This window comes from Hipposideros armiger, unplaced genomic scaffold, assembly GCF_001890085.2.
Source record: "Hipposideros armiger isolate ML-2016 unplaced genomic scaffold, ASM189008v1 scaffold_10, whole genome shotgun sequence".
Taxonomy (NCBI): domain Eukaryota; kingdom Metazoa; phylum Chordata; class Mammalia; order Chiroptera; family Hipposideridae; genus Hipposideros; species Hipposideros armiger.
Genome location: NW_017731360.1, coordinates 1,645,981 through 1,669,301, shown reverse-complemented (window position 1 = coordinate 1,669,301; position 23,321 = coordinate 1,645,981). Strand labels below are relative to the sequence as shown.

The following is a 23,321-nucleotide window of genomic DNA, read 5'->3' as shown; positions in this document are numbered from 1 at the left end:
CTCATCTCTGCAGCCCCAGCTCACTCCCCTCCTCTCCTGATGCCTCTAGGCAGTGTTTCCAGCAGGCTTATAGCTAGATCTGGCTCGAGGGCAGCTGCCTGGGACTGTGCACACAGCTCTCTCCACACCGTATAGAGTTTGTTCAGTTCTGCCTGCCCAAAAGGCTCTGAGCTCCTTTAGGACATCTCACTCATCTTCGTAGCCCTGGTCTCTGACACACAGTAGGTGTCGGTAAATCTCCTTTGACACAACCAGCCTTGCGTGCACACACACTCTCTGAATTCAGACAGGCTTTGCGTGTCTCAAGAGAGCCCAAGACCAAGAGGCAAGAGAATGGAGTGGGAGTCAGGAGACCTGAGAACTAGCACTTTGGCTCTGCCACAAACTCACTTGTGATGCTGGGCGAGTCATTTAACCTTTCAGGGCCCCAGTTTCTTAATCTATAAAGAGATTTTTTTTAAAAAAGGGACCTTTTAGTTCTATATAGTCTCTGACCCAGATACTATTTCTTCATTACTGTAATTACAAAAGAGTCCAGTGAATTAACAACTGCCCTCTTTAGCATTAACTGTGATTCAGATTTTTTTTCTGGCTACATTTAAAAGCTGTAGCTGAAAGGGAAAGACCCGTTACTAGTTAAAGAATGTTAAACGTGGTATTTATGCCATAAGTGCACTAACTTCCAATAGTTGTTGAGAATATGAAGTACTCTAATAAATAAACAATACAATGTGACAAATTTGATTTTGAAGTTTTAAAAACTGGGGCAAGCTGTGCCTCAAGGGGCCCAGTGAGTTGACTTTCTTTTAAAGTGAACACAGAATTACATACCTGTGCTACTGGCTACTGGTACTGCAGTGGTAAAAAACACCTTCTCAACTTTAGAGGCTTGCTGCTGGGAAAAAAAAAAAAATCACATTTATGGCCACTCAAATATGGCAGATCTCCAAGGACCTGAAGCCTCCCCAATTGTAATGATCATCCAAGAGGACAGAAACCCTCAGTGTTGAGGGATTTTTGTACTGAGTGATGTTTTGTGCTTTGACATGAGGTCACCCCACTGTTTGACATTCAGTGTGGACAATGCAGCCTGCTTTGTCCCCATTACTTGGCTGTCTTCCCAGCTGCCTAATCCACGGTTCTGCATGTCCAAAGGCTCCTGCAAGGCTGCTTTTCTCAAGCAACCCTGTAAACTCTCCAGTCTCCACCATCCCCCAATACTTCTATGGGGCCAGGAAGCTCTTTCTCCCTTCAAGGATAAGCTGCCTGCTAAGGACAGGCTAAGACTTCCTTTCACAAGCAGGGAAGCCCCAGTGAAGGCCCTGGGCAGTGTGCGTGAGCTGCACAGGGTAGTTGCTCAAGGGTGGGCCCGGGGCTCTGTTAATCTGGCTTCAAATCCAAACTCTGCCACTTATTAGCTGTTGCAGTCAGTGCAGTGATTTAACCTCTTAGAGCCTCGGTTTCCTCATCTGTAAAAATGGGGATGAGGGCCGGCCGAGTGGCACGATGGTTAAGAGCTGGCTTTGGACGCCAGAGGGCCCCGGTTCAGATCCCACATATGAGGGCCAGTGACACTGCCCTCTACAGCTAAGATGCTGAACAACAGCTCAACCTGGAGCTGGGCTGCCGTGAGTCGCCTGCTATGGTGTAGGCTGCAGCCACTGCTGCAGTGGGTTACCATGGGCTACTGTGTATAGCCAGCAGCCAGCAGGAGCGGCCAGCAGCTGCAGTGAGCGGCCGTCCAGAAGCCGGCGACTGATCAGCCTCACCCGGGAAGAGCGCAATGATGGTGCCAACTTGGGCCAGTGAAGCAACATCCTCCACAACTAGACTGAAGAACCAAAATGACAGCAACTTGTCTGTTCCCCTTCCCCCAATTCCCCAGCGCTGTTCCCCTCCCCCAATTCCCCAATAAAAATCTTAAAAAAAACCCAAAATAAAAAACAATTAAAAATGGGGATGATAACCATAGAACCTCCCAAAAGACTCCTGAGAGATGACATGAAACTATGCATGCAGAGCCCTTGGCACATGGCGAGCATTTAGCAAACATTAGCTACTCATATTATTGCTAAGTAGGACTATAAAGCCATGCCCAGGAATCACCCTAATCACTTTAGTACACTTCCTATTAAATTGGCTGTAGGGTTTCTACTTTCTTCAAGTCTTCTCTTAAAAGGGCTTTGTCTTTTGTCCATTTAAGGCAAAAAAGGAAAGTGTCTCTACGATGAGTCTAGGGGGAACACGAAAGCTTCTGGCTAAGTTACAGGAGATGACACTATAAGGTAATGATGGAAAAATGAGACCCATATTTAAATACATGAAAATGAACTGTATGGAAAAGGAATGACACTTGTTCCATGCAGCTCCCCAGGGCAGATCCAGAAAAACACAATAAAAAGCACATGAAGGCACGTAGGGTCATAACACTGAAAAACATCTTTCTGTTAACTCTGGCCATCTGAAAATGGTACTAGGTTGCCTCCAGAGTCAGTTGGAAACCCGTTTATAGAATTTGAGTGCTCTCACTATTTAGCCCTAACCTACATTTCTAGTTTGTCTGAGAACATCACACATCCACCCAGGCACTCTCCTACTTGGTACATCCTTTTCTCCATCTAATTCCTACTTGTACCTGAAGGCTCACCTGATTGTGTGGCGACCCAATAAGCCCTTAGTCTCAGAACCCCTCATCAAGCAGCATGACGTAATAGTCAATAACACAGGCTCTGGGATCAGTCTATCCTCAAATTCCAGCTTTGTCATCTATGTGTGACCTTGGGTTAGTCACTTAACTTCTCTGGGCCTCAGCTCCTCATTGGTAAAACCATACCCATGTCCTAGGATTGTTGTAATTAAGTGAGTAATGCATTAACAAGTGCTTGGTTAGCACAGTGAGTGACATTTAAAGATACAGAAATATAGTGACAGTAAAAAGATCAGTGGTTGCTAGGGAAGAGGGAGATGGAATGAATAAGTGAAACACGGAATTTTTAGGGGAATGTAACTATTCTGGGTACTGTAATGGTAGGTACATGACATCATACACTTGTCAAAACTCAGAACCGTACCACACAGTGAATTCTAATGTAAAGTATGAACTTTAGTTAACACTAATGTATCAATGTTGATTATTAATCAATCATAACAAATGTATCACACTAATGCAGGATGTTGATAACAGGGAAACTAGGGGCGGGCGGAGAGGGACACGGGGTGGATGGGAATTCTCTGTACTATCTGTTCAGTAAAACGGAAAAGATGTAATAATGAATGTACATAAGGTAATGATTTACATGTTAGATCCTCATTTTTAAAAAGTGCTTAGTTAGCACCACAAAGTAAGGGCTCAATAAATCATAGCTGTTACTTTTTCTATTACCATTTTTATTATTTGGCATTTTATGTACCGGTAATGTTAACTTTCTTGTAAGCATTTTAGCCTCTTTAACTGGAATGTAAGCTTTTATGAAAGAGAGATCATGGCTTTCACTTTTCGGAATCCCCAGGATATCCCATGTGGTATCTGGTAAATGCCAGGCTCTCAAAATCCTTTAATTGAACAACCAAGTCATTTCTTAGTCATTAAGACCAAACACTTTTGTAGAAAATGGCTCTACATTTTCTGGGAGTATGGACTATTTCTCTGACTTGGCCACTGCTGTCCGGTTCCATCTGACGGGGTCCTATCAGTCCCTCATGTCAGCGTGCCTCTGCCCTAGCGACAGAACCCGCTTTCCTGAAACGTTCTTTGGCCTCTGGACTTTGACGACTACTCTCCTGTCCTAGATGATGGGATTGGATTGCAGATGAAATATTTGTTCAAGTGTCTGCTGGGGAAACTTGAAGGTTGTTTCTCTGCCTCCCTACTGCAAGTATCGACATGGATTTATACCACTTGATTCTGGGGGAAATGCCTAAGAGGTAGAGTTCCATGTTTCAGGGCAGATATGACAGCCATTTTCCTTTCTAAAAGAAAAGCCTCTGAACACGTAACCTATGTAAATACATTTCACCCCACAGGATCTGTTCAAACATGATACTTACAATTTGTTCTTGGTTTTGCGGTGAACTGGTGGCACCATTCAATATCCACTGTAGATTCTGTTCTCCCATGACTAGGCTGGACTGCAGGATAGCCGTGTTGGGGGTCGGGGTGATGGTTATAGTGGGATTATTAGTCAGGACAGAGTTGGCACCCAGGGGCAGAGTCTGGACCACGGCTGGCAGGGGCTCAGTAGTACTTTGTGGTTGGGGCGGTGCTGCCACGGCTGATGCCACCGCCGCTGCTGACGCAGAAGCCCCAGCAACAACAGAAAGTCCTGGTACGATGGGCTGCGGTGCCCGGGGGTGCGGAAGAAACTCTTGATGATTAGCAGCAAACTGTGTGCTGTGGGGAACAGGCACTTCTGGAGGTTGTAAGAGAGCGGGGGGGTTGCCAAATGCAGCTTGCTGGGAACCAGTTCCTAGGGAGGGAGCAGGCGGAGGAGCGGACGGTGCTGAGGCTGGTAGTAGAGGCTGGGGTGGCTCGGAGATGCCGGGCTGCAGTACAAGCGGAAGAGATAAAGATGCTGAATTTCCTGTGGATGGCGGAACATCACTGACTGACTCTGCATCACCATTAAAACTTTCAATCAAGGCAGCTGGCAAGAAAAAGAAATAGAAATATATATACATATCCCAAGCCTTATAGGAGCCACAAAAACAGTCACTACGGGCTACACCAAAGACAGCTGGAGTCTGTCAGAGCCAGTTCCTTCATTGCTGGCAGGCTGGCTTTCTGCTATTCATTTAACGACACCTCTGGTTTACAATCAACCTCACTTTCTAAGTGTGAAAAACTGGCGTAGGTCTCAGCATACAAAAAATGTGTCCTACAGCTTTTCTAGAAAAGGGGCTTGACATCCTTTTTGGCATGACCAATGACACACTTTCTGACTGCTGTAAAGCTCCAGAGAGAGGTTTTCATTCAAATACAGTCCGAACTATGCATCCGATGTTACATCTGGGGGTCCTATCCGCTCATGAACAGGGTGTCACATCAGAAGAAGAAAGAGCTCATAGCTCCTCTCATTTTTTTTTTTAAATTTTATTGGGGAACTGGGGGAAGGGGAACAGACAAGTTGCTGTCCTTTTTGTTCTTCAGTCTAGTTGTGGAGGACGTCGCTTCACTGGCCCATGTTGGTATTATCATTGCGCTCTTAAAGGTGAGGCAGTCACTTGCTGGCCCTTGGACAGCCGCTCACGGCAGCTCCCCAAAGCGCATGCCAGCTACCAGCCAGCCCCACTGCAGCCTATGCCATCGCCAGCGACTCACAGCAGCCCAGCTATAGGTTGAGCTGCTGTTCACCATCTTAGCTGTAGAGGGCGCAACGTCACTGGCCCTCATGTAGGATCCGAACCGGCTGTTGCTCAGAGCTGGCGTCCCAAGCCAACTCTTAACCAATGTGCCATTCAGCCGGCCCTCTCTCATTTTTTAAAGCCAACAAGATCTTTTGGAAAAGGAGACCCTCTTCTTTGAGGGTCTAGGGAAAGTAACCCTCAAGTAGACACATGTGCTGAGGGAAGTAGGGGAAAAGATGGAATTGAACTGAAAGGCCCATACTTTGCTAATCCCTCACTGAAAGTCACTTCATTCAAAGGAACTGAAATGATATTTCACAGTGAGTGTCATTCAGTGTGTCAATGGCGAGAACTCCCTTTCCCAGTGCCAAGCTCGAAGCAGGAAGAGAGTCTGTATAACAAACCTGTCTGTTGAGGATCTTCCGGAATTGCCGTATCATCTGAATTCTGGAACATTGATTTAAAGATGCTTGCTGGTGACAGTGTGCTAAGATCCTGGCCCTGTGTTTGATGGACAAAGACAAGGATGTGAGACCCGCAATAGGAGGTAATTCTTCACCCTAACAGAACATACTCGTAGAACAGCAGAACTACAATGATCTTTTGATATGCTTCTTATTTCTAACTTCCCTTTTCAGATGACATACATGTCTCTAAAACTCAGACACTCAAGATTTGGACCCTCAAATACTCTAGAACAGGATTTGACAAGCTGACTCACAGGCTGAATGCCTGCTTTTGTAAATAAAGTTTTTTTGGAACACAGGCACACCCGTTCACGTCTTCTCCATGCTGCTTTCGGTTACAATGGCAGAGCTGAAGAGCTGTGACAGAGAACATACTGTCTATGAAATAAAAAATATTTACAGGGCGCGCGTGCGCCGGGCCCCGGCGGAGGGTCCTCCGCGCGCATCCTCACGGAAGCGCGGCAGTGCGCGTGCGCCTGTGCCCGGACTCCAAAATAGAAAGGAGACTGCTAGTGGTTGCCTGGTAGGGTGGTGGGGGCAGCCCACGGAAATAATCTCTATTCTCAGTCACCGGGAGTTGGCGAGGTATCCTCTGCGGTGGAGAGACCTGGAATGGCCAACTATCTGGGTGAAGTTAAAAGTTTGAAACTGGATGATGAATCATTCATAGAAGGAGTAAGTGACCAAGTACTTGCGGCAGTTGTGGTCAGTTTCGCTTTGATTGCTACCCTGGTATATGCACTTTTCAGAAATGCACATCAAAACATTCACCCAGAAAACCAAGAACTAGTAAGGGTGCTTCGGGAACAACTTCAAACAGAACAGGATGAACCTGTGGCTGCTCCACAGCAGTTCTACACTGACATGTACTGTCCGATCTGTTTACATCAGGCATCCTTCCCTGTTGAAACCAACTGTGGACATCTCTTCGGTGGTACCTGCATTATTGCATACTGGAGATATGGTTCATGGCTTGGGGCAATCAGTTGTCCAATCTGTAGACAAACGGTAACTTTACTGCTACCAGTATTTGGTGACAATGACCAGTCTCAGGATGTTGCACCACTGCATCAAGACATTAATGATTATAACTGGAGATTCTCAGGGCAGCCCAGATCTATTATGGAAAGAATTATGGATCTACCCACTTTACTGAGACATGCATTCAGGGAAATGTTTTCAGTCGGGGGCCTTTTCTGGATGTTCCGTATCAGGATAATACTTTGTTTAATGGGAGCTTTTTTCTATCTTATATCACCTCTAGATTTTGTACCTGAAGCATTGTTTGGAATTTTAGGCTTTTTAGATGATTTCTTTGTCATCTTTTTGTTGCTTATCTACATCTCTATTATGTACAGAGAAGTGATAACACAGAGACTAAACAGGTGAAAAAAAAGTTTACTCAAGTATTTGAGCTACTATGTAAACTCAGACAAAAGGACCCATGGCAGTATAAAGCATTTGAATATTATCTTACAAACTTAAAACCGCTGTATTACAAACATTTGATTAGCTTTTTGGCAAATACCTAGCAATACATGACTGGAATTTTTACATGTTGCAGGTTCTAATATTAAGGTTAGAATTATAATAATTTACAGCTGTATCTTGATTGTGTTGTCTATAAAGTCTCTGGAAAAAATACAGAATTATATAAAAAGGGATTTATATCTTTTTCTTTTCCTCCAAATTACTCAGATTAATTGGATGTATAGTAAAATATTGTTAAATGTACACATTATCGAATTTATCCTTCTCAGTGAGTACCTGTATAATATATTGCTATGAGATTGATCTAAATATTTTTGTTACAATAAAATATTGTACAATAAAAAAAAAATAAAAAAAATATTTACAAAAAAGTGTGCTGCCCCTGCTCTAAAAGACCGAATCCTACATGAAAATGGGACTGAATAATGTCCATTACCTGTAACTTGTTTTTCTCATGTAACAATAATATATTGCTAATATCTTTCAAGGTCATTATATAACATCTGTAATATTACAATATGTACACATGGTAATGAATCAAACAATATAAAGAAACATAATGACAGACAGTAGTGATTGCCTTATACTCATTATATTCTTTGTAACTTACAATTAAGAAAAAGCCAGAGGCATTTATAAAAATAAAATGTGAAAAACAAACAAACACATAATGCCTTGAGGACCCGACTCCTGATAGGCACCAAATAAAATGACCACCTCCAGGCTTCCCTTTAGTTAAGGGGAGGGGAAAAACAGCAATTCTTTTATCTCAAGTCTACCTCCACCATGCATTTTGCAAGGCAAGAGTGACAAAGTCAACCTCCAAGAGTCTAGACAAGTAACAGAAATAAGTGAAGCTGGGGGTGAGGGGGGGCCTGGGACTGGGAGGCTATGGCAAACTGGAGGGCATGCTCCCAGTCAGCTGAGGGGCTTCAGTGGAAGGCTGCCACGTGGCTATGCAGGCTGGGGATGACCAGAGCTCAAGAACGGTCCCTCATTTGGGCTTTTTGGTGAAATCTACTGATTTGTAATTAAAAGCAAGTAACCTGAGAACAATTTAAAAGCACTGTATGAGCCAAATAAAACCTCTCCTCAGGCCAGATTTGGCCCTAGCACCAACTTGTGCTGTAAGGTCATTTTGCAATAGCTCTGCTTCTGGGAGGGAGAAGGCTCACTCTGGGGCTGGGAAGACGTGCGTGAGCAGAACTCTCCACGCCTCGAGAGTTCCTCGGAGAAGAAACTGCCCCTCTGAGCCAAGAGGGGCCAATTAGTCTAGCATGATTCCATGTCTAGAACAGCGGTTCTCAACCTGTGGGTCGCGACCCCCAAAGGAGTCGAATGACCCTTTCACAGGGCTGCCGGGTACTCGTATGTGGGCGTATCTGCATGTGGGCCTGGAGACGGATAGAGGAGCGGTGTCTCGGTTCCTAAGATCATCAAAAATATGTGTTTTCCGATGGTCTTAGGTGACCCCTGTGAAAGGCTGAGAACCGCTGGTCTAGAAGAATGAGAGGGATGCTGAGTGAATCTGATTGCCAGTATGACAGAAGCTAGAGGCAGAAATCTACGTGAGGCTGCCCATTTCCAGTCCACAGGGAGTTAAGAATCACAGGCAAGACAGTGGCCTTCAAATTTTTCATCGTGATACAAAGTAAGAAATACATTTTATATTATACAGTATGTACGTATACATATGCTTCCTATTATATCCGTAGCCCTGTAAGTATAACAGAAACACAAGTCTATGAGACACAGCTTATCCTTACTACGTGCAGCATGTCTTCTGGCACTTTCTATTCTGTTGATGTCCTTAAAATGCTGATTATAAACCATTATTTTATAACCCAATAAAGAGGTACAACTCAGTTTGAAAAATAGTGGGCTAACACCTACCACTAAGTATAAACTTTTCATCTTCCTCATAGTTGTTATTCTTGTTCTACCTGTTTACAAATCATCAGCAATAACACTGTTAAAAAGGAGCGAGCCTGCGTGACTCTGAAAGATTATAAACAAGAATGTTCACAGCAGCACTATTTATATTTGCCCCCAAACTAGAAACTATCCAAATACCCAAGGGAAACAGAAAGAACCAACTGTGGTATATTCATTTAGTGTAATACTTTTCAGCAAAGCGAATGAATGATCTATTACTATATGCAACAATGTGGGTGAATTTCTTAAACATAATGTTGCAAGAAAGAAGCCAGCACAAATGAGTATATACCACATGACTACAATTATACAAAGCACAAAAACAGGCAAACTTCATCGTAGGTTGTTTGTTAGAAGTCAGAATAGAGTTATCCTTAGGGAGAGATGAACAGCTGTTAGGGAGCTTGAAGGGGGCTTCTGGGGTGCTGGGAATGTTCTATTTCTTGAGTTGGGTGCTGGTTACCTAGATGTGATGAATTATGATTCATTAAGCTGTACATCTACTACAGGTGTACTTTTCTAAGTGTATTAATATTAATAAAGTTTTTTTAAATTTAAAAAAAAAAGGAAAAAGGAAAGTGCTGAGTGAGGGGACTGTGATTCAGCCACTGCCAGGCTTCAGGGTAAAACCCCTGGGAGCAGCGACCAAAAGTAGAAGAGATAAGAACAGGCTGAGCCTCTGGGGCCTGGAGCAAAGAGATGAAAGAACACTGAGAGCGTCTGGGACCAGGACGGACCCTGAAGCTCAACAGCTGACAGCATTCTCTACCTGCTTCAGCCCTCCTTTAGCAAAAGATCTGAGCAAATCAGAGTTCACTTCTAGGACGTGTATACGCACGGGCTGGCTGCCCAGGAACCCACAAAATGATGATCACATAAAAATTTATCTTTGGATTTTAACAATTCATAATTTTTTTAAAAAAAAGCAAAGCAAAATTAATCTTATTACCTCAAGGAATTGTGGCCTTAGTTTGAAAGGCTAAAGATGAGACTATTTCCAGTTCAGGGATAAAGGCTGAACGACAAGGGCACAGTATGCAATTTGACTCCAAGGGATGGAGCAGCCTGTCTCCTGCTGACATAAGTTGTGGCAGAAAACGATTCCCCCTTTTTACAAGTATTTAATGTTCCCGTGCACCAGGATTCCTCACCTAGTGACCCCAGGGCTCCAGAAGGCTCCTCAGTCAGTGGACTCTTAAACCATTTAATACAATCTCTGAGATTAAAGAGTTATTGTACCCAGAGATCTTAAACTGCATAGCTCAGAGGACATCTAGGCCACCCAGTATAGAAGTTTCTTTTACAGAATTAGCTCTGAAATATGAGTATGCATAAAAATCATATGAAGTGCTTATTTAATGTTTTTTTTGTTTTTTATTTTTGTTCTTCAGACTGGTTAATTTCTATCAACCTATCTTCGGTTTAGCTGATTCTTCTGTCATTTCCAATCTGCTGTTAAGCTCATCCAGTGAATTTTTTATTGCAGATAAATTTTCAGTTTCAGAATTTCCATTTGGTACATTTATTATAGTTTCTATTTCTCTGCTGAGATTTCCTATATATTCAATCATTACCAGTATATTTCTGTATGTCCTGGAGCATCTAAGAGCTACTTAAAAACCCTTGTCGCTAAGTGTAACATCTGGCTCATCCTCAGGCTGGTCTCCATAGATTACCTTTTCTGTTGAGCAGGGGTAATGTTTTCCTGTTTCTTCATATGTTTACTGATTTTGGATTACCCTGTACCTTGCAAATGATATGCTGTAGAGACTCTGGATTCTGTTACACTTCTTGGAAGCGTGTTTGCTTTAACAGTCCATCAACTCGACTATGTGCCAGCTCCAAACTCTGTCTTTCCTGCAATGGACAGCAGCTGCCATCTTTGTCCACTTCTTCAGCCTTTGCTGAAGTTCACAGTTCAGGGGTCCACTAGAGATTTAGACAGTTTATACATAGAACTTGGGGTTCCCCCTTTGTGGTTCTTTCCTTTCCAGGCTATGTTCCCTCATTTTCCAGGTGCTTTGGTAGCCCTGACCACTGTCCTCTGCTTTATCAAGCCAGTAAGACTGTTTACTGTAGCCTGGACATGTTGTTTGGTGTTAACCAGGGCTTGCCCTGAGTGGCTAAGCATAAAACCTGAAAACCCATCCAAGGGCATCTGCTGTCTTCCAAGTGGCCACTTCTTCCAAGCATTACCTTTGCCTGTTTAGGTTGCTCTCTGGTGCCTTCAAGTTGTTTTTTTTTAATATTTTGCCCAGCAGGGGAGAGTTGGTCTGATGACAGCAACTCTGCCATTACCAGAACCCAGGCCTCGGGGTGCCTATATAAAAATGCAGTGTCAAATGCCACTCCTAGAGGACACTGACTCTGTGACTTGGGGTGAGGCCCAAGGACCTACATTGTCAAGACGTGCTGCAGCTAACTCTACTTTGAGAAAAACTTTTTCACAGCATTCTTGAGTCATTTAGTCTCTGTTCAAATACTTCCTGTCGTACTGTTTCCTTCTTATTTATGATACATACACTCAGAAAAATCTAACCTAAGCTATATTTATTTAGCAGAAAAAAAAACAACAAAAAACGCACACTGAACAACCGGCGCTGGTGCACAGTGAAGCAGACAGATCCTCATGAAGCAGCCTAAGCGCAGGCTTCACGCAGTGGTCTACAGTGCACAATCACAGAGCCGGGAATCACAGGGACATTCCAAACAGTGAACTGAAGCAGTCAGACTAGAGGTAGTGGGCTTGTCCTCTAGCAGAGGGCCTACAGAGGAGGTTGCCTTCAAAACCCCAATGTGGTGAGCTCCAAGAAAGGCAAAGGCTGACTTAGGCCAGGCCGGCAGGGCTTGAGGAAGTCTGGAAACTAGAATTCTGGCTCCTCCTTCCAGGGAAGTAATTTTAAGCTCCTTGAGGACAGACCACGCCTACATTTTTACCATTGACAAGCTCAGCACCAACACACTGACTAATGGAGTAGGCACTCAATAAATATTTGCTAAATGAATAAAGAAAAATTTTCTGCAGCCAGAAAGTTATCAAGTGAGTGACCTGAGTCAAAAGCCATTAAGGCATCAGAGAGAAGAACCTCTCCTGTGAGAGCTCTTATCAGGAGAAAAACAGAAACAAAAACAAAAAACCCTAAAGAGTCATTGAACACAAATAAATCTGGAAGACTTTAAAAACTGGGGCCCCTCAATCCTCCCACCAAAGGGAGTGCTTCATTCTTGAACCCACATCACAGGTATACCTACTGTATTGGAATTTTCTCGCAATTCAGAATCTGTGGACAGAAGGCTCAAGTTACTCAGACAAAGTGAGTGATTTGCATCCTGTAAAAGAGAAAAAAATTCTAATTGAGTAACAACAAAAAATCAGGATTTATAGTAACATATCATGTAACAAAACACTTGATTACAATGTGCCAAGTGTCTAGATGTGTTACCTAGAGAGATATAAAACCATCTAAAGCAAGGGCTATGCAACTTATTTCAATTTTTAAAAGCCTGGCATTCATAGAATAATCTCTTACAGTTCTTAAAGATGGTTAATAATGAGTTTTTAAAATCATCTCACAACTCGGGCTCTAGAATAACAAAAGCTGTGATAATATGAAATTAATATCTGTATAATTGGTCTTATCATTTACAAAGTGATTTCACATGACCTCATTTCCTATTTATATAAAACTCTGAAGTACTATTTTACATTCCCATTTTAAATATGAGAAAATTAATGCAAAGACTGGCAGAGAACTGTCCAAAATCACATAGCTAATTAGCAGAACACAAACCTGGTGCTTCTAACTGAAAGTCCATCTTCCTTCCATTTATCACTGGTCTCCAATATGGGCATCTCAGGGATCACTATGCAGAGCGGTACTGAGGCTTTACTATTCAAATACAGATGCCTAGACTAACTCTGAACTCTGGATTACTAGATTGCCAGTTGCAATTCACATATTTTATATGGCAACCCTGCTTATCTCATGGATCAGATGTTCCCATTCATGCATGCATTCAACAAATATTCACTAAACATCTACTATGTATCAGGCATAATAAACATTAACTATGTATCAGGCATAATAGACATTAACTATGTATCAGGTATAGTAGGCATTAACTAGGTATCAAGCATCTACTGTGCTCTAGGCCCACGGATACTAATGAACAAAACAAACTCCCTGCCATCATAGAGCTTGTATTGTAGAGGAGGGAAGGGCTGGGGGGAGGGGCAAACAAACAAATAAATATGCAGGTATACCAGATGATAATAAGGGCTATGGAGGGTAAGGGGAATAGGGAATGTTGGGGTAGGAGCTGCCCTTTTATTAGATTAGGGAAGACCTCTTAGTTAAGGTGGTATTTGAGCAGATACTGAAGGAAAGGGGTCACAGACCATGCACATATCCAGGGAAAGTGTTTCAAGCAGAAGGTACAGGAAGAGCAAAGGCTCAGAGATCTAAGAGTTCTTCATCATCTCTTTTTTTTTTTTTTTTAAGCTGAGCCATCCTGCCACCTGTTGGCAGCTCAGCGGCTGCTCAGCTCGGGCCGGGACTTGAACCGCTGTTGCTCAGAGCACACTCTTGAGCGAGCTCTTAACCAACTGAGCCACTCGGCCGGCCCCTCTTCATCATGTCTTATAGTTCCTCCTTGTTCAGGGAACTACAAGGAGGATAGTATGGCTGAAGAGAGAGGAAAAGAAGTAAATTAGGTGAGAGAAGTGACCAAGCCAGAGTGTAGGGCCTCGTAGACCACAGTAAAGAGTCTGACTTTAAGTGATACAAGGAGCTACTGGAGGGTTATGAGCAGAGGACAGACATTATCTGCCTTACATTCAGAAATATCACTCTAGATGATACATGTAGAACAGTTTGTGTCAGGGTGGAGTGGGAGTGAGGAAAAGGGGGAAAAGTTGCCAAGAAGACCACTTAGCAGGTTACAGCAATAATCCAGGATCCAGATGGTAGTGACTTGGATGAAGTAATCAGAAGTGAACAGTCTAGGTACATGCTCAAGGTAGAGCCGATGGACTCTGCCAGTGGATGTGCGGTATAAGGAAAAAAGGAGATATTTAGAAAAACTCCAAGGCTTTTGGTCGATGCCACTAGAAAAACAGAGGTGCCAATTACTAAGATGGGAAAAACTGCAGGAGGAACGGGTCCAGACATGCCAAGTTTGAAAGAGTAGATGATGATATCTGGGTGGAGATGTCAAGTGGGAGGCTGAGTTCATATACAAGGCTAGCGTTCAAGAAGAGATCCAGGCTGGATATAAAGTAAGGACTCAAGGGCAATGGAGATGGCATTTAAAGCCTGAGCCTAGAGGAGATTCCCTCCCCTGGAGGGTGACTTGTGATCCAGAGAAGATGAGGTCTGACACTGGGCACTGGGGCCCCACAATGCTTAGAGGTGGTCAGCACTTACACTGTCCTTGGATTGTTGCAAAAATGAGAAAACTGACCATGACTTAATATACGCAGCTTGGTAGACAAAGACTCTCAAATCTTAATATTTTGATCTGGTTTTACAGATGAAGAAGCTGAGACACAAAGAAGCCATCTGCCTAAGGCCAACCGATTGGGGGCTAAGCTTAGATCTGAAGTCAGGCAGCTGAGCTCCAGGGGCTGCAGTCTTCACAATGAATGCGACTTTGCCTCTTCTATCACAGGGGTCAAGAAACAGGCTCTGGAGTCAGACTGCCTGCCTCTATTAGACTAATTACAAGCTCTGGATGCTTAGGCAAGTTATTTCATTTTTCCTTGCCTCAAGTTTCTTTAGTGGGGATAATAACAGTACTGACTTCACAGAGCTCTTGTGAGATAGTCGATACAAAAACACTTAGCAAAATACTTGGCACACAGTAAACATTCAGTAAATGTTAGTTATTATTACTAATAAAACAGAGGGGGGAGTCCTTTTAAAGAGATCCTTTGCTGTTAAAAATTGCAAACCACAGAATTAAAGTATGCTGTCTCTCCCCAAATCAAAATCGTATTACATACTTTAAGAACCTCATTATTCAAAAAGGGGTCAGTGTGTTTCAATTTCTTTAGCTATGAAGTAGTAAGATAATAATAGTACTCGCTTCCTAGGTTTAAACGACATATACCGTGTTTCCCCGAAAATAAGACCAGGTATTATATTAATTTTTGCTCCAACTATCTACATTTATTCATTTGTTCATGTACACAAATCTACACTTATTCAAACAGTCATGTCTGGCTGAAGATCTTAACTGGGGCTTATGTTTGGGGTAGGGCTTATATTACAAGCAAGCATCGTGAAAAATCATGCTAGGGCTTATTTTCCAGTTAGGTCTTACTTTTGGGGAAACACGGTAGTAAGTCCCTAATACTACATAAGAAATAATAACAGTAAATCTATACCAGGTCTCTCTGGAAGGAGCTGTAGGAACTTGGCGAAGAACAGACAAAACTGCCTAAAACTTTGCAGGGGCTTGTTCTGTGGCTCAGTGCCTTAACACAGTGGCTCTCAAGCCATCTGGTCTACAGACAATTCAAAAGGGCAAGGGACCACCCTAACTCTGTCTGGCTCTCCAATGAGCGACTAATGGTTGTGTGAAACAAAGCACTAATTCGTGTTCCAAACTCAAGTACAGAGATACCACTTTATAGACATGAATGGGAAAATAATACCCTTTTCGAGCCTCTGGCTGGCCCTTTGGAAGCCACCCTGAGACCTCTGGTCTCAAGACACGCTTCCACCGAGCTGACAGAAAGGAGGTGGAGCTGGGTCAGAGGCTGAGGCACAGGGAGCCTGGTGAAATCTCTGGCGTCTACTGCCCCATCACAAAGACACAGGTCTGGGCCCTGATTTCTTCCCTCTCACTAACAGATGCACAGAGAAGACGTTTTGACCTTTTATTTTGATATACAAACAACTGGTGCTGTTCTGTGGTGCCCAGATAAACACCAGAGACAAAACATGGCACACACCTCTGATCCATTGTGATGTGGAAGTGCATTGTATAAGTGTCCTTTGTTATCGTGACCTTTCATGTGACTTTTGAGACTGTATTGAGTGCTGAATGTTTTCTCACAGCCGTTACTGGGACAGAAAAAGGGTCGTTCGCCTGCAAGAATGACAAGGAGTGTTCAGTTAACCAGAAAGTCATTTCACTGGATTAAGACATCTACTATTTCCTAAAAGAGGAAAGTAAATATTCTTATGAGAGTTCAGGTAACAGCTGTTATAAGTTAGATAATTACATGTTACTCATCTCAGTCCTAAAACTTAATGTAGAGGAAAGCACTGAGAAATTGCCTGCTCCTGGGAAGTTCAAAGAGACTATTTTCCCCAGGTTTTTTTCTTTAGTATCTTTTTCTTAAGGTTTTACTCCTGAGTCCAACCTTCAGATCCTTTTACCTCTGAAAGTCAAACATTATAGGTGAACGCTAAGCTGATTAGGCTTCCTCTTTCTACAAAGCTCTGCAGGTCTCAAAGGAAACAGATATGTATTGGCTTGATGAAGGTTAAAGTAAAAAATAAAAATTAACGTAAACTCACCAGTATGTGTACGGACGTGAGTTTTAAGGTGGTGGCTTGCTGCAAATGCTTTTCCACAGCCATCATGATCACACCTAAATAAGCAGTTTAAGTAAAAAAACAAATAGCAGTCATTAGTTAACAGGCTTTTATCTTCATTATCTCATATAAATACAAACTCCAACTCAAACAAATGTTCAGAAAACCAAGATCATATCGATGAAATTGGTTTTAGAAAGGGAATGATGATAGATCCAGACCCTGGAAAAGTAAAGTGACAAATGAGAGATCAGAGGAAACTGATGGCCCAGAATAAGCATTTCTTGTCCTACAGGTAAGGTACATGTTGAGAACCCTGACAATAAAAGCCTTTTGATGAATTACTTAACAGAATTCTATTGACAATAAGAGCCCATCGACTGCCAGTGCAGTATTACAAATGCCAGCAGTGGGTACAGAGGCTTTCATATAGGCATGGAGCCTGAACTATAAAACTAGAACAAAATCAGAACATATTGGCTGTAATAATTGATCTATAATCTTCTGTGTCTACTTCAGATTTACTTCTTCCTCTTTTACTTTCTTGATAACCAAAGCCAGAAGTAATCTTTCTCTCCCCAGAACTCCGAAGGCACTTATCTACACACTTATTTTATGGCACCTGTTATTTCCAATCTTGTTTTATCTCCGTTGTATACATTCACTATCTGTTCTCCTAGACGGCAGACTTTTTGAGGGCAGGGTTCATGCAGTTCTTCATGTTTGCTATAGTTCTTGCACATAGCAGATATTCAGTTACTACTTACATAAATGAATGCATTTTCTTTTAAGCCAAAATATCTTATGTCTTTAAATAGAAGGCTTCTTTAAAGGATTTCACTTTGTAATTACCTATAGTCATCGTGTCTCAAGTCCCATCTAATATCCAAGAAAAAATTAGTAGTATTAATTATCACAAAAATACACATGATTGAATGGAAATCAGAGCCCCCTCAATAGCCCTAAGGGGACATAAGTGTCATAGCATCTGGAGACTGACTATAATCTAAATACTTTTGCTTTTATAGGGGCCATGACTCAGAAATACATCTGTAATTTTAAAACACGATTATATTTAATTGGTGTTTAAGAGTTGACTATCCCTGAAGACTTTTCAATTTCTTGGTATCCTAATGAGATGAGTGATTTGAGAAGGTAGCATATGTAATGACATGAATATAACGGCAATCCTTCTTGTCAGAATTCAAAGACATTGTTTATGAGCAATTTTCAGTAATACATCTATATTTAGGGGGAGTCTTTATAAACTGATAATCTTATTAAAAATGTCACATAATCATCCCTAAGTTGTTTTCGAATCCCTACTGAATACCTAAAATTATGTTACATGCTATGAATACAGAAGAAAGTACATATATGATACAAGTCCTTCCTTCAAGCTTAAACATTTACAGTTGTATTTATTAAATATAGATGTATATACTATGCATAAATTGAATACATAGATAAAAATGGATGCTCCTATATGTTTGTGTATACACACGAGATTTTACAAAGGAATAACTAACCAAGTAACAAAATAAAATCCTTGCACCACTAGCCTAAGTTTCTTACCCTTCATCTCCCCTTCTGTCTCCTCCTCGTCTTCTCACCTTGAATCTTAGGTAGGTACCCCTTCCCCTGTGCTCAAAGCACTTTGGGCATCTCAGTCTCAGATGCTGTCTGGTTACTTGTGTTTTTCCACCAGGCTAAGTTTCTCAAGAGGAGAGCCCGTATCTTAGCATTTCTCTAGCACTGATAAAAAATATCTACCACCTAAGTGAGTTTCAATAAATGCTTCTTCAGAATAAAGGAGAAAATGAGGCAGAAAGCCATCATCTGCAATGTGAGGCAGAAAGCCATCATCCTGGAATCCATACCTTCCCTCCAATCTGCAGTAGTTTCTTATAGCTGTCCTGGGGAGAGCTAACACTGCCAAAGAACTGGGGAAGGGAATTTTCTTTCCATTTTGAAAAAGTTTAGAGTACATCAAGATACCCAGCTGATACCCGGTCAGTGACAAATAGAAAACAGGAAGACCCACCGAAATGGCTTTTCTCCTGTATGGGTTCGAACGTGCTTCCTCAGGTCGCTGAGTGTGGTGAAGTACTTGCTGCAGCCTTCAGATTCACAGTTAAACGTCTTCCCTGTGTGAAGCCTCTGATGTGCCTTCAGCCTGTAAGACAGCCCCGAGAAACGCCCTTTGTGACAATGTACTGCGGAGCCTCCCCACGTCGCTTAATGGGCTTCAGGATCAAGTGAGTAAGCTTAAGGCAAATAAAATCTTTTATGAGAGAAGAAAGTGATTTTATTTCTGGCTAAATAAATACTGAAAACTGATTTAACAAAAAATCATTGAAATAAATTAATTAATTACACTGGGCGAATGGGCTTTGGGGAAGGGTGCCATGTCTGATGGCGACGGGGGAAGAAGAAATAGAGCTAAACCCGTAACTTACATAGTGGGATGTCAACATCCTAAAACGGGAAAATCAAGAGGAGCAATATAAGCCTAATATTATACATAAAAGCATGGAGATAAATATAAAAATATTACTATCAAGCTAAAAGGGTAGAAATTGGTTGCAAGTGAAGGGGGAGAAATGGGGTGGTACAACAGACCTTGTAGAACTATCTGCTCTGTAAACATTGAGAATTTATAACCCTGTTAAAATTAAAAATGGTTTTAAAAGATAAACAAAGATCAAGTGCATAAGAATTCTATATCCATAATATATTAGTATCCAAAACTGCTTGCTCAAAGAGAAGTATATAGCATAATGGCAGTACGGGCGTGACTCTGGAGCCAGACTGCCAGGAGCTCAGACCCGGGTCCCGCCTCTTGCTGGATGGGGAACCTCGAGCCAGTTACAAAACCTCCCTGTGCTTCCATTCACTTATCAGCTGCTGTGAGGATTAGCACTCTGAACAGTGCCCAGTACACAGCGAGTGCCCTTTACGTGTTAGCTATTGTTATGCTTGTTATTTTATACCCAAAGCTGAAGACGAATATAAAGTCTCCTCGTACAAATGGTGGAAAAGAGAAATGCCTACTGAGTGGACCACTCCCCATTTCTCAGGGTAAAAAGAAGTTCAAAGTGAGATAGGGAAGAAAATGACAGAAACCGGAGTACCAAGATTCTGAGCCAAGCGGAGATAGTACTCTAGGCCAAACACTAAAATCCCCAAGCCAGGATGGAGATACAAATCCAAACACAAATTACTATCATTTTCAACCAACCCAATATATGTCAGTCTTTAAGTAAACCAAGTTCCTCTAATGAATTTTCAACAGTTGAGCACAGCTGAGCTCCTGGAAGCCCTGAAAGGGAACATCTGTTCTGTGCAAGCATAGTGCACTCTGCAGTCGTGACACAGCCAGAGGCAGCAGCGCAGCGGGAGGACAGGCTGACCTGTACAGCGTGTTGAACGCCTTCTCACAGCCCTGCACGTCACACTCAAATGGCTTCTCCTTCGTGTGCACTCGCACATGGATCCTGAGGCTGTAGGAGGTGAGGAAGGCCTTGCCACAGCCCTCCTGATTACAGACAAAGGTGTACTCTCCTCGGTGAGTCTTCTGGTGGGTGCGCAGGTTGCCTGCTGTGCTGTAGGTGCGGGGACAGCCCTCAAAGGTGCACTGGTACCGCTTTACCTGGCAGACAGAGGACACCTCATCAGTAGGACAAAAGAGCTGCCCAGGGCCTAACTGCCCCCAGAAGCTAGCCCCCAGGACATGCGGATGAAACATAAACACAGAAAACTACCTCAGACAACAAAGTGGGGAGGTCTTCCCACTGATCAAATCACACCTGGGCAACAAATGACGAGTAGCGGGGAACAGAGAAGCTTATAGGTAGATGAATAGTCTAAGTGAACACAAGAAGGGTGTCTTTAGACTCTAGTATACATCTGTCCTCTAAAGGTGGGCATATACTGTTACAGTTACTTATATTCAAATAAAATTTTGACTTTGTTTTAAGGCTTGATTAGACATCCTACCCTATGGCACTATATCTTGAAACAGACCAATGTTAAATTGTAAAAAAACCTGCTGAAATTTATATACTCAGTCATATATACATATATACTAGCTCAGTTATATACTAGCATTGTTTCCACTGAATATTTCCAAGTCTACAAAATGAAAATAATGTATCATGAATTTCTTGGAATATCTGGCAAAATGACATTTCTGAAACTGCCAGCCTCTTGGTTTCCTTTCACTGCCAAACGGCATGGAGAGATGAATGAGTGTGCTGGTACAGTGAACCACAAACACACTTGCAGTATGTGGAAGAGTGGAAGGAGAAGAATCTAGAAAAAGAACCCAAGGCTTCCTTAGTTAAGCTGTGGAGTAGAGAAATAGTCCAGTGGGGAGCCATCAACAGGTTTTAACCAAGACAGCAACAAAATCAGACCCGGGGTTTAGGGCTGATCTTTCTGGTAGCCTTGTGGGGGATGTACTGAAAAAATAAGAGACTAGAAGAAGGGATAGAATTAAGAGAAGAGGGACAACAGTCCAGGGAGAGATGAAAAGAATCTGAACTAGGGGAAGTGAGAGTGGACAATATGAGATGAATTCCAGAGAAATGAAAGGGGGAGAAATGACTGGCTATAGCGACAACTGGGTGCTGAGTTCAAGGTACGAGGGGTCAGGTAGAGGCAAAGTCATGATCAACCCTCAAGATTACAGCCTGGATGACTAAACAGATGGTCACACTACCCATCTGGGGCTGGATGGGGTTGGGGAGAGATGATGAGCTGGGTTTGAGGTGCTGCCTGGAAATGTCTAGTAGCCAGTCAGACATACAGGCTGGAATCTAAAAAGAAAGTCTGTGCAGGAGTTGTTCGTAGACAGATAACAGCTGGCTTCACCTGGGTACTAGAACAGGCTCAGGTTCCAGCCCCAGCTGCCACTTACTGTGTGACCTTGGGAAAATCACGAAAGCTCCTGAGCCTCACTTTCCTTGTTTATAACATGGAGGAAATACAATCTATCTTTTTAGAGTTGTTGTAAGAGTTAGGAATAATTTGTGTAAAGCATTTAAATATAGCAATTGGCATATAGCAGGTACTATATAAACAGCTCTTATAAGAGGACAAAGGATAGACCCCTGAAAGTCCCCAACATTTAAGGAGCTGGTAAAAGAAGAGAAGCCACTGATAGGTGAGTGGGAGAAAGAGCTGAGGAAATAGGCAGGGACAAAGGAGAATAATGTCACAGAAGCCAATAGAAAAAGGATCTCTAGGAAAAGAGAACGATCAAAATGTAAAATGTCAGAGCAAACAAGTAAGAGAAGGACTGGGGAACCTGCTGGATCCAGCAGCTGGAATTCACAGATGACCCAGCGAGACAAGTTTCAGTGGACTGCAGGGGTCAGACATCTGGGTGAAGGTGACTAAATGAAAGGCGAAGTGGAGGCAGAGAGGAGAGGCGGAGGGAGAGCAGCAGCAAAAGCGGACTCCTGAGTTGATGAAGCGTGTTGTTTTTTAGGTAGGATAGATCTTGAACCTAGTTGGGAGGCGGAAGGTCCTAGAAGAAAGAGAGGCTGAGGATGGAGGGAGGAACACGAAGAAGAGAAGGATATTTAAAAGTCTGGGTAGAGGGAAAAGCCTCAGGTAGGAAGAGAGACAGAGCTTCAGAGGACAGGATCAGGAGATAAGGATAGGTGTGGAGGACGTTTCTGTGAAGAGCCAAGCAGTAAATATTTCAGGCTCTGTGAGCCATGCGGTCTCTATTACAGCCATTCAGCTCTGCAGCTATATGTGACAGTAGCCATAGGCAATACACAAAGGGACACGCGAGGCTGTGCTCCAAAAAGACTATTATGGACAGTGAAATCAGACCTTCCTATCATTTTCATATATCATGAAATATTGTTCTTCTCTTGATAGTTAAAAAAACCATTTAAAAATGTAAAAAACCGTTCTACAAAAACAGGCATCTGGATGGATCTGGCCTGTAGGCCACAGTTTGCCAACCCCTAAAACCAGTGCGGGTGGGGAAGGGGGGCCCCGACTCTTCCCGGCTACCCAGCCCTCATTATGATTTCGCACAAGTCTTTAGGCTCCTCAGGCAAGTGCTCTCTCACTTACTCATTCCTGACCTTTCCCACTGCCACACAGGGGGTGCTGCATAAACATCTGTTGAGTTGTATTACTGACCCACTAGGCCAGACATTCTCATGTTTCAGTGCCTAGCTCTGAAGCCACTCGTTGCCAGATTTATTCTAAAACAGTGTTCTACACATGCCTTTGCTCTACTCGAATGATCAAGTCCCAATTCCTTGGCCTGATATTCGAGGTCCTTCCCAGGCCCTCCTCCGTCTCCTATCACATTACTCCAGTACAACAGTAGGCTCTGGCCAGGCCTACAGGCAACAGGACACCCCCTTCCCTAACCGCAACACCGAATTTCCACTTGGTGCCTTTGCTCTCTTCTTTCTGTCTACGGGGAATGTCTGGTTCCTTACTTCTCTGCTTTTCTGAGTCTCTCTTTCTTCAGTTCAAGCTATGCTACCCTCCAAGGCCCTCCACA

General features: G+C 42.8%; 2 protein-coding genes across 3 annotated transcripts in view; one reads left to right on the top strand and one right to left on the bottom strand.

The window, feature by feature from the left end:
• Positions 1-23,321, bottom strand: part of MTF1 (metal regulatory transcription factor 1) — a 38,433-nt gene that overhangs the window by 4,080 nt on the left and 11,032 nt on the right. Inside the window, exons 3-10 of one of the 2 annotated variants that reach the window (XM_019658250.1) lie at positions 20,197-20,435; positions 18,828-18,959; positions 16,766-16,839; positions 16,195-16,331; positions 12,489-12,566; positions 5,748-5,844; positions 4,048-4,643; positions 832-895 (exon numbers count right to left, since the gene is read on the bottom strand). In XM_019658250.1, the coding sequence (XP_019513795.1) occupies positions 832-895; positions 4,048-4,643; positions 5,748-5,844; positions 12,489-12,566; positions 16,195-16,331; positions 16,766-16,839; positions 18,828-18,959; positions 20,197-20,435 (1,417 nt within the window). The remainder of the gene's footprint in view (positions 1-831; positions 896-4,047; positions 4,644-5,747; positions 5,845-12,488; positions 12,567-16,194; positions 16,332-16,765; positions 16,840-18,827; positions 18,960-20,196; positions 20,436-23,321) is intronic. The other variant, XM_019658258.1, reaches the window with a different exon arrangement.
• On the top strand, positions 5,873-8,152 carry LOC109391082 (E3 ubiquitin-protein ligase RNF170-like). Its single transcript, XM_019658322.1, has one exon. The coding sequence runs from the start codon at positions 6,423-6,425 to the stop codon at positions 7,197-7,199; it is 777 nt and encodes a 258-aa protein (XP_019513867.1). The 5' UTR covers positions 5,873-6,422; the 3' UTR covers positions 7,200-8,152.

Bases quoted from the DNA above. Each gene is read 5' to 3' on its own strand.
- LOC109391082 (XM_019658322.1), top strand. From the start codon at position 6,423: ATGGCCAACTATCTGGGTGAAGTTAAAAGTTTGAAACTGGATGATGAA.